Source organism: Penaeus vannamei, chromosome 3 (genome assembly GCF_042767895.1).
Source record: "Penaeus vannamei isolate JL-2024 chromosome 3, ASM4276789v1, whole genome shotgun sequence".
Classification (NCBI taxonomy): domain Eukaryota; kingdom Metazoa; phylum Arthropoda; class Malacostraca; order Decapoda; family Penaeidae; genus Penaeus; species Penaeus vannamei.
Window position 1 is genome coordinate 50,596,902 of NC_091551.1, and position 10,000 is coordinate 50,606,901.

At 38.1% G+C, this 10,000-nt stretch overlaps 1 protein-coding gene across 4 annotated transcripts in view; it reads right to left on the reverse strand.

The window, feature by feature from the left end:
* LOC113826223 (uncharacterized) overlaps positions 1-4,839 on the reverse strand; it is a 27,223-nt gene extending 22,384 nt beyond the window's left edge. For 3 of the 4 annotated variants that reach the window (XM_027379093.2, XM_070114230.1, XM_070114246.1), the window contains exons 1-3: positions 3,181-3,268; positions 2,105-2,259; positions 151-1,845 (exon numbers count right to left, since the gene is read on the reverse strand). In XM_027379093.2, coding sequence (XP_027234894.2) covers positions 151-1,845; positions 2,105-2,259; positions 3,181-3,253 — 1,923 coding nt within the window. In that variant the 5' untranslated portion in view covers positions 3,254-3,268. Of the gene's footprint in view, positions 1-150; positions 1,846-2,104; positions 2,260-3,180; positions 3,269-4,731 lie in introns of those variants that run through there. The other variant, XM_027379092.2, reaches the window with a different exon arrangement.
* Positions 4,840-10,000: the final 5,161 nt, after the last annotated feature.

A 10,000-nucleotide genomic window follows, 5' to 3' on the forward strand; every position in this document is an offset into this window, starting at 1 on the left:
TTCTAATTATCATAACATGTATGCAACTCATCGGTTCACTTACATCCCTATATCTCAGTATCATTTAATACTTGTTTTCTTACTCCCAAAAGTCCTACTCTTTAAGCTACAATTTTTAAGAAACTTCCAAACAAAAACAGACAAACTTACTTGCATAGCCACCTTTACTCCCCTTGCCGAGTCAGGTGTGTGAACTTCTCTCGGGGGTATTCTCAGTCCTTCGTTTTCCTTCTCCTCTTCTTTTCCCAAGTCCAGCTTTGGCGACCCCCTTTCCAAACTGTACGACTTTCTAATGGAATCGGGAGTGCCGGGCGTGAACACCTTCCTGTTCATCTCCGGAGTCCCAGGAGCCCTACTGGGAGACCTGGGAGCCTCTCTGGCTTTCCTGAACGAATCAACTCGTCCAGGCTTTTGAGCAGAGTCAGGACGAAATGTATTGCCTTCCCTTAAATCACTAGGATAGACAGCTAGACTTCTCACTTCTTGTGCACTTTGTTCCCTTGTGTGGATTAGATCGTTAAATTCACTTTTCACCTTATTATTAATACTGTCTTTGGCTGGAGATTCACTCACACTAGGCATTACAGCTCCTGCCTTTAGGTTCTGTTTACTCCCCTGCTCTTCTGTCTTACTTTCTGTTGACGAAACTTGTGGGGGAATGAACTTCCTAGGCAGAGCCACCGGAGGGTCTTTTGCATCCATCCCATCTTGACGACGGAGTGAAGCTTTCCTTTGGTTTTCAGACAGAGTCGAGGTATCAGGACCTTTTAAGCTTCTATCATAGTCCTGACCAAGTCTTTTCACATTTGGACCAGTAAGTGGTAAAGCAGGTTTTGCTTTCTTCACTTCCTGCAACTTAATATCTATTGGTCCCTCAAGTTTCCCCAGATTTTCAGAACTGGAGCCAAATAGATCATGTTTGTGTTTCCGCTGCTTTGGGGGAAGTTTTGGTGGCACATCCAGAATAATAGCAGTATCTTGGGTCTCAGCTTTTTTGAAAGGCCGAAAATTTTCTGGCAATCTTTCTTCTACAGCCCATGACCTCCTCCTGTTCCCAGGGTCTTTTGATATTCTTGGCTTTCTGCTTTTGTCTAAAGAACCTTGCTTCATTTCACTGAATGCAAGATCCTTTTGAAATAATCTGAAATCTACTGAGTTAGATCTATGACGGTAACTTAGCTGATTGCTCTTGAAAAAAAAATCCCTCCCACAATATCGTCCATCAAGTTCTTCGCTGCTAGCTGCTTTTGGTTGGCTCACATCAAGTACAGATCTACTCCTTTCCCCAGACATCAGTTCATCATGGGAAGCTGCCTTTATTGCTTGCTTCCTTGCATGGAGTTGTGTAAGAGACTCCATGCTGCATCTGCTACTATCATTGAGACTTGACCTGGAGGTGTGAGATGAAGAGGACTCATGCCCACCCTGGGAAAAGCCTCTTGAGGGTGCCGTAGGAGATGGGAACTCATTGCTACCACTCCTGTGTGGTAGTCCTTTTGGAGGAACAATTGGGGATTCACTTTTGAAGGAGGACAGACCACCTGGTCTGCTTGGATACGGATCACTTCTTTCCTTTGTTACCCTACTTGGTTCTATCTTTGTCATATAACTCTGACTAGCATTGGGAGTTGTGGATGAGGGAATTTCAGTAAATGGTGGTGAAGGAATGTTATCATTTGAAATCTGTGGCATACCATGACTCTGACCACTAGACTCTTCCTGTTTTGATTTCTGTTGCAGACGCCCTTGCCTGGACACCTGCTTCATTTGTTCGTATGACACGGTGGTTAGCTGGAGGTACTGTTTTGGCGCAAAGAAAGGTCGTTGTTCTCCGTGTCTGATTACCTGAAGGAGAATAAGATACTCAAATTATATGACCTTCAGAAAAAGGATCACAAATAACAGTTACTCCTTCCATTCTCATACAATACAAGAGCATTCACATACGGCAATGCAATTTATACCAAGTCAAAAATATTAAAAGAAAAAAAAAATGTAAATCAAAAAATAAAAATCAATGTGACAAATCAAAGGCAGACTATATGACACACAAATCATCAACACAGGCTATCACAAACAAGACAATCACAAATCAGAGACCAACCTGCCACCAATCAGGAGACGCACGTTTGATGAGCATGAAAATTTCTCCCTTTGTCATAGAAAGGGTGCGGTCTTCCCACTGGTAAGAGTAGTCATGCATGGCCTCCACAAACTCCTCATTCTCAACCCCCTTCATGCTGCCCTCTGTCATGTCACCTGTGGGATGCACATCATTCCCTTTACAATCGACTCCAGAGTGCAAAAGTCTAAAATCAAAATCTTCTCTCCTCTTCTCAGCAACGGCAATGCTGACATAAAACCCTTTTTCTATACTTACCTGAAGGCAAATACAATACTTCTTCCTATTGATTAACTAGAACTTGAAATGATTTTTATTTGAAAATGTCAAGGTAAAAAAAATATATAAAAAGAGCTCAATCAAATCAAGCACAAGGTAGATTTAGGTATTCAGTACAAAGGTAGATCAAATCCCTAGTATGATTACCATCACAAACAACTACTTTTTGCTGTTTTTCCATAACTCCCTATGGAAATGTTTATCTCATGTGTCAAAGGTTGCTAATAAAATGAATTCCACAGAGGGTCGAATAAGGCAAACTTATACATAGATGGACTGTGAAACATTCAACACCCTATCCCTAAGTTCATGACATTCACAAATGCAATATGCCATTCAATCCTGATTCCCCCAACAAGAACGAGGTATTGGTAGGCCAGAGAAGGTCTGTCAGGGAGTGACCAGACGCCTCAGATCAAAGAAAATCTTATGAAGTGAGGCTTAGATCCCTCTGGCTTCCCGCATTTGAAGACAGAAGATGAAGAGGCCTACAATTCTAATAGTTTCAAAGATAATCCATGGTTCCTAAGTAAAAAAAAAAGGAGAGTTGGGTGTCAAAGGTGTCTTCTTTGAAACAAATCTTACTTCAGCCAATCATGTTATCAACACAACAGAGAACTGCAAGACTCCTAAACTCAGCACTGCACCTGTTGTACGTTACTCTAAAAATCTTCTAAACTCAGAACTGCACCTGTTGTGCGGCACTCCAAAAGTCTCCTGAACTCAGCACTGCACCTGTTGTCCAACACTCGAAAAGTTTCCTAAACTCAGCAATGCACCTGTTGTCCAACACTCGAAAAGTCTCCTAAACTCAGCACTGTAGCTGTTATACGTCACTCCAAGTCCATTCATCCTTTCCCATGAATAGTAACAAATCCGCTTCACTTCCTATCTCTACCTACAACAATCCTCAACCATAATCAACTATGATTATCAGTTCTAATCAGATAACAGCAATTTCAAAATATGATGACACCTTGACTTATATTTGTATGGTATGGTGCACAAAAACAAATGCAAACAAATATATTCTTGTGACAAACAATCATGCAAGCAAGTGCGTAGTTTCATATGAGAAAGCTTCGAAGTACAAAAAAGAAGCTAATTCAGCAGTCACATCAATATGCTGGGAAGTGCAGAAAAAAGGAAAGAGAAGAGAATAGAGAAAATTTAGAAGAGAACTTTATATCCAATTAACAAAGGGCAACAAACTTCATCCATGTATATTCTAGCAGGAAAGAGCCTGAGAGATCTCCCAGATGTATTTGCCAGACAAGGAACGAGCCCATCTTGTCGGAACATATATGACAGTCTTAGACAATACATCGAGTTCTAAGTGTAGCTCTTCCGTCACATGTCAGAGTCAGTATTACATGGATTTGGATAGAACACAACCAGTCATTTTAAGAAAAAAATAGATAAATAAAAAATGATGATATAGTAAGAAATAACATGAGTAAATTCATAGAAGGAAATAAAAGGATAAAAGAAATAATGATTAATTTATCAAAGAGGAAGAAGAGACAAAACAAAACAGAACGCACATGATAATTATACAACACGCCGAAAAAAGAATCAAAAGAAAAATAAGGATAAAGTAAATGAAAAAATATAACATCCTAAGATAACAAGACCAATCAGAAGCACAAATGCCTGAGAACATACATTCACATTCCTGAATACATTCACACGTCACACACACGCAAGAGGAAAGGTCATCAGGCACAATTCAGTATAAACCTAAAAATCAAAATAACACCCACTGAAGCCCTTATTTAATCTTCTGACTTCAAGTGAGGGAATGAAAGTACGAAATGTAGAACACACGAACTGATAAGTAATACAAGCACGTTCCTTAACATATTGCAATTCTGTGGCATTCCTTAAGAACCGCAATACATATCGTAAGCTTTCCTTCGGCCCATTAACTCTCTCACTATCTGCGTAAGACCACGAAATCACTATCTACTTTACGATAAGAACTCCGATTCGCCTTCCATGTTTTCTCTCGCAATTGTTCGTATCTGCGGCACTGGATATCTATTTAATGATTATTTGCACGTTCTGGCACATATCACGGGGTGTGTCGGAGGTCGTGCTCGCCTCCTTCACCATCGCGCGTGATAGAGAGAGAGAGAGATAGAGGGAGAGAGAGAGAGGGAAAGGCAAATCAGACGTTGACATTTTATATCAATGAGACTATAAGGTTTGACTTTTTCTCTGGCGCAAAAAAGGGCGAAGATGTGACTTTCTTTCGGCCTCTGGGACGCCTCACCCTCGTCTCTCTCTTCGTACACTTTGTCCCTCCTTTCCCCGTGATTAAGACTCGCCTGTATTCTCATTTCTTAGTCCAGAAGAGCGAATTTCCTCATGTAAACAGGACGGAGACTCGGCTCGGGCAGCCTCCCACCCTCCATCAACACACCGTCTATGAAACGCGGAAGCTGATTGGCTGGCGGGCGACTCCTACGTCACTCGCGGATCAGCTTCCGACCAATCAGGAAGTGCGTTAGAAAAGGACTACGTGCAACAGGTGCCAATGTCGGGTGGGAGGGGCTGGTTGGGGGTCCCTCGGGGGTGGGGGTGGGTCAGGGAGGGTAGGAGGAACAAGCGAATCCCGTCAAGCGCATCTGTCAAAATTTTCGTTTTTTTCCCCTCCTCTCTCTTTTTTTCTCTTTCATTCGTGATATTTTCTTTAAAAAACTACTTCCTTGTTCCTTATCTTTTTCCTGTACACACAGATCTTTTTTAAACCGCTCTTCCTTTCTTGATATCTAGAAGAGCATTAATTACTTTTTGGGGTGTGTTGAAATAGCACGCGGTATTTTGCATATATGAATGAACACAAAACATGAAAATACATTTCCTTCCATGATAATAGTTAAACCCTTATTATCATTTTAAATTGATAGCCATTTTAATGAACGTGATATCACCCTAATTTCCGTTGATATGCCAACAAAACCTTCAATGCTTGTAATTCATGAAAAGATCAAGAAAATTGTACAGAAAATTCCTACCTGCAGGAGTGACTTTCTTAATGCATTACTATAGTGGTGACAAAGGAAGTAACTTGCGTTTAATTTTCCTAATGCATTGTAATTTCTATTGTAGATTTATCGACTCTTGCCAGCCTGTAAGCATTATTCTCTTTTTAATCCCCGCGACTTCTCATTAATAATTTTATTGAAATATGTATAGGGTTCGCATTCCTTTACGTGATGAGTGATTCATTGCCTTGAAGATAATAAATACACGGTAGAAAAACGACCCAGATATTGACGCGCTGGTAACTCGTGTCAGGATTGCGCTGGATGCCAAATCGGATTTTCGCTCTATGATTTTTATTTGCCCTCGTTTAAGCAGTGAAGAAAAGCAGATGCAACAATAGCACTTTGAAGAGTCCATAATGAACTGTTGTGTGAGAGCGCATCGGGATTCTTGCTTTGTTCACTCTTGGGGAAAATTATCAACGACTGTATATTGACGCCGATAATGTCAAATCTAAAACAGCAATATCAATATTACCGTTAATGACATGGACAATATAGCAATGATGATAACAATAACAATGATGATGCCCATATTCTCAAAGCTAACTAATACTAATATACTTATGATGGTAACAACAGTGGTAATCATTATAAATTGCCACCAATGATCAGCTGTGATCCTCTTACTATAAAGTGGCAGCAGAACCAACATGCTATGTGACTCTTTTACAGTCAACTATAACGACACAAAGTTATTGCTAACATAAATGATGCAGTTTTCAATGTGAAAACACTGATAATACTGATGAAAACAGCTACAGCTATGATAAAAATCATTATCGTTATCATTGTTATTGCAACACCAGTGTATTATTAACAATGACAGTAAAATAATGTTTTTCAATTATAATATTTCCAACAATCATATTCACAAAGCTACGACTAACCTTCGTGTGATTTTTAGAATAATATCAATAATGATGACAAATTTGATGAAACTATCGTGATGATAATAACGGCAAAAATAATAAGCATGGTAATGATAATCATCATTATTTGTTTATGATAACAACAATGGTAATGATATCAGAGACTACCATTAATATGAAAATATTAATGATGATAATATGGATAGCAGAAGAAACACCAGCAAGATTGTTAATAATAACTCTAATAATAATGGTATTGATGATAATAATAATAATAATAGTGCTGATGCAGAGGGTGATAATGATGGTAATAATGGCAGCAACAACAATAGTGATAATAATGGCGATGATAATAAAGATAATGATAATAACAATGATGATAATAACAATAACAATTACAATGATAAAGATACTAGCAAATGAAAATAATAATGATGATAATGATATATCAATAAACTAATGATGATAATAAACATAATCAATGTCATTATTGTTATGAATATTATAGACGTTATTATCATCGTTACTATTATCATTATTATCATTATCATTGTTACTTTAAAGATACTTATGATTATACTATTATTATTATCATTGTTATAATTATCGTTATCATTACCATTATCATTATTGTTATGAACAATATCATTATCATTTATTACAGTCATTATCATTAATATCATTATCTTTATCATCATTATTATCACTCTTATTATAATGATTTTTATTATCATTTTCCCTATTATTATCATTTCTATTATTATCATTACTATCATTAATACTGTTATCACTATTACAAATGTTGTTATTATCATTATTTTTATCAATATCCTTATCTTTGCTGTTATTATCATATTATCATTACTATTATCATTATCATCATCTTATAATAATTATTATTATTTCTATCATTATGATAATCATAATAATTATTATCATCGTTATTATCAACACTATTTTTCTTATTATCATTGTCATTATATTATTATTACAACTCATTATCATGGTCACTATTACTGTTGTTATCATTCTTTATAATATCATCATTATTAATCTTATTGTCATCATCAGTGTTTCTATTATTATCGTTATTGCCATTACCATGATTATTACTATTTTCACTATTTTTATCATTTATTTTTGTTTACTGTTTATCATAACTGTTATTACCATTACCATTTGTGTTGTTATAATCTAATATCATAATAGCATTATCGTTATCATCTTTATCGGGATCATGAAAAAATACAATAAGAGTGAGAGATAGATAGAGAGATAAATAGAGAGAGAGAAGGGAGGGGGGAGGGAGGAGGAGGAGGAGGAGGAAGAGGAGGAGGAGGAGGAGGAGGAGGAGGAGGACAAGGAGGAGGAGAAGAAGAAGAAGAAGAAGAAGAAGAAGAGAGAAGAAGAAGAAGAAGAAGAAGAAGAAGAAGAAGAAAAGAGAGAGAGAGAGAGAAAGTTAGAGAAAGAGAGAGTGAGAGAGAGAGAGAGAGAGAGAGAGAGAGAGAGAGAGAGAGAGAGAGAGAGACAGAGAGACAGAGAGAGAGAGAGAGGAGGGGGGGAGGGGGAGGGGGAGAGGGAGAGGGAGAGGGAGAGAGAGAGAAGGATATATATATATACATATATATATACATATATATATATATGTATATATATATATATATATATATATATATATAGAGAGAGAGAGAGAGAGAGAGAGAGAGGCAGAAAGAAAGAAGACAGAGCGAGAGAGAAAGAGAGAAAGAGACAGAGAGAGAGAGAGAGAGAGAGAGAGAGAGAGAAAGAGACAGAGAGAGAGAGAGAGAGAGAGAGAGAGAGGGGAGAGGGGAGGGAGAGGGAATGAAAGAGACAGAGTTAGAGAGAGAGAGAGAGTGGGGGGGGGGGGGTAAAATCACAAATACAGATATGAAGTTTTATAGTTTAGTTATACACATACACAACAGTTAATCCGTTTTCTCTTAGCAAAGATCAGATTCGTTTTCTCTTACTCTGATTCTAGGGTAAACTATATTTTAACAACCATTTTCTATACGACTGTGGGTACATCCCTATAAATACACCATTACTGCATGATTAGATGCAAAAACAATTATGTACTTATATCTCGAAACGACAGTGCATCTAGTAGCTTACAAAAAGAAATTCAAAACCAAGGTAGAAAGTCTGTAAATGTGAAATGTCAGGTGCTTGAAAGACTACCTCCACATTTTATCGCTTGCAGTTCCTTCCCAGCACGTACAGTTACACAGAAGGTACTGCAGCTGTGTCATTGTGCTGTCAAATGTGAACATGCACTGTCGCTCTGGATAAAAGCGGATTAAGCCGATTATAAAATCATTTTAAAATCTAGATAGCGTTTTTGACAGTATTTTTGGCACGTGTAAGTTGAGTGTGATTTGGCGCCATCATGGGTATTGTATGTGACAGACTGGAAATATCTATATTTTTATACATATAAGAAGTGAATGACTTAGGGTAAATCTTAGTAAGTACTTTTGAGTTTTTGCAAATCATGGGAAAATCGTGTTATATTTTTTGCAATATTTGATGTTCCTTACTAAATGTCGAAATCGCAATGTGGGTGACTGCATGGGATGCACACACACACGCACGGACGCACATACACACAAACACACACAAACAAACAAACAAACAAACATATTTATATATTTTATATATATACATGTAAAAAATATAATAATTGCTTGTAATCAAATCCGTATTTGACTCCCAATGACACCAAATTCTAATTCCATTTTTTCCGAAGTAGGTTCGCAGCGGAATGCAAAATCGAATCAATTCCAAACGCAAACCATTCATTTGAGAAGCATCGTTCATCTGGCACCCATATCTCTAGCTGCAGTGGACTCGATTAGAGTTTATAGCATTTTATCAGTTGTGGCGAGGCTTGCGTCATAAAGCTGCTGCTACGGCAAGTAAGCGATGGGTATGAGGCAGAGGTCATAAAGTCATGGGACTGTAGCATTGTAAGGGAGAGAGGAGGGAGAGGGGGGAGGGGAGGAGGGAGGGAGGGAGAGAGGGGGAGGGGGTGGGAAGGAGGGAGGGAGAGGGGGAGGGAGAGGAGGAGGGAGGGAGGGAGGGAGGAGGAGAGGGAGAGAGAGAGGGGGTGGGGAGAAACAGACACACACACAGAAAAAGAAAAAACAGACAGACAGACAGGCACAGACACAAACACACACGCAGACAGTCAGACAGAAACAGACAGAAATTAAAGCTATCCTCGCATTATAGAATTACAAAGAGGAATACCCTGTATAACCCCATCCGTATCGGGAAGCAAGTAATAAGCTTTTTCGTTTTCTTTTCGAGGCAAGGGATAACGAGCTTATATTGGGTTCCCGAGGTCCGTAGGCGATCATATGCCACGCACAGTAATGGAGATGTTATCCTCGAGAAAAGTGGTATCGGCTTTCTTGCCGCTTCGCTCCCGCATTAATGGCTCAGTTAGCTGTGCTGCAGACGAAGTTATTATAATTATGCAAATACTATATGTATATATATGTATGCATACACACACACAAACACACACACACACACACACAAACACACACACACACACACACGCACACACACACACACACACATATATATATATATATATATATATATATATATATATATATATATATATACATATATAGTTATATGTATAT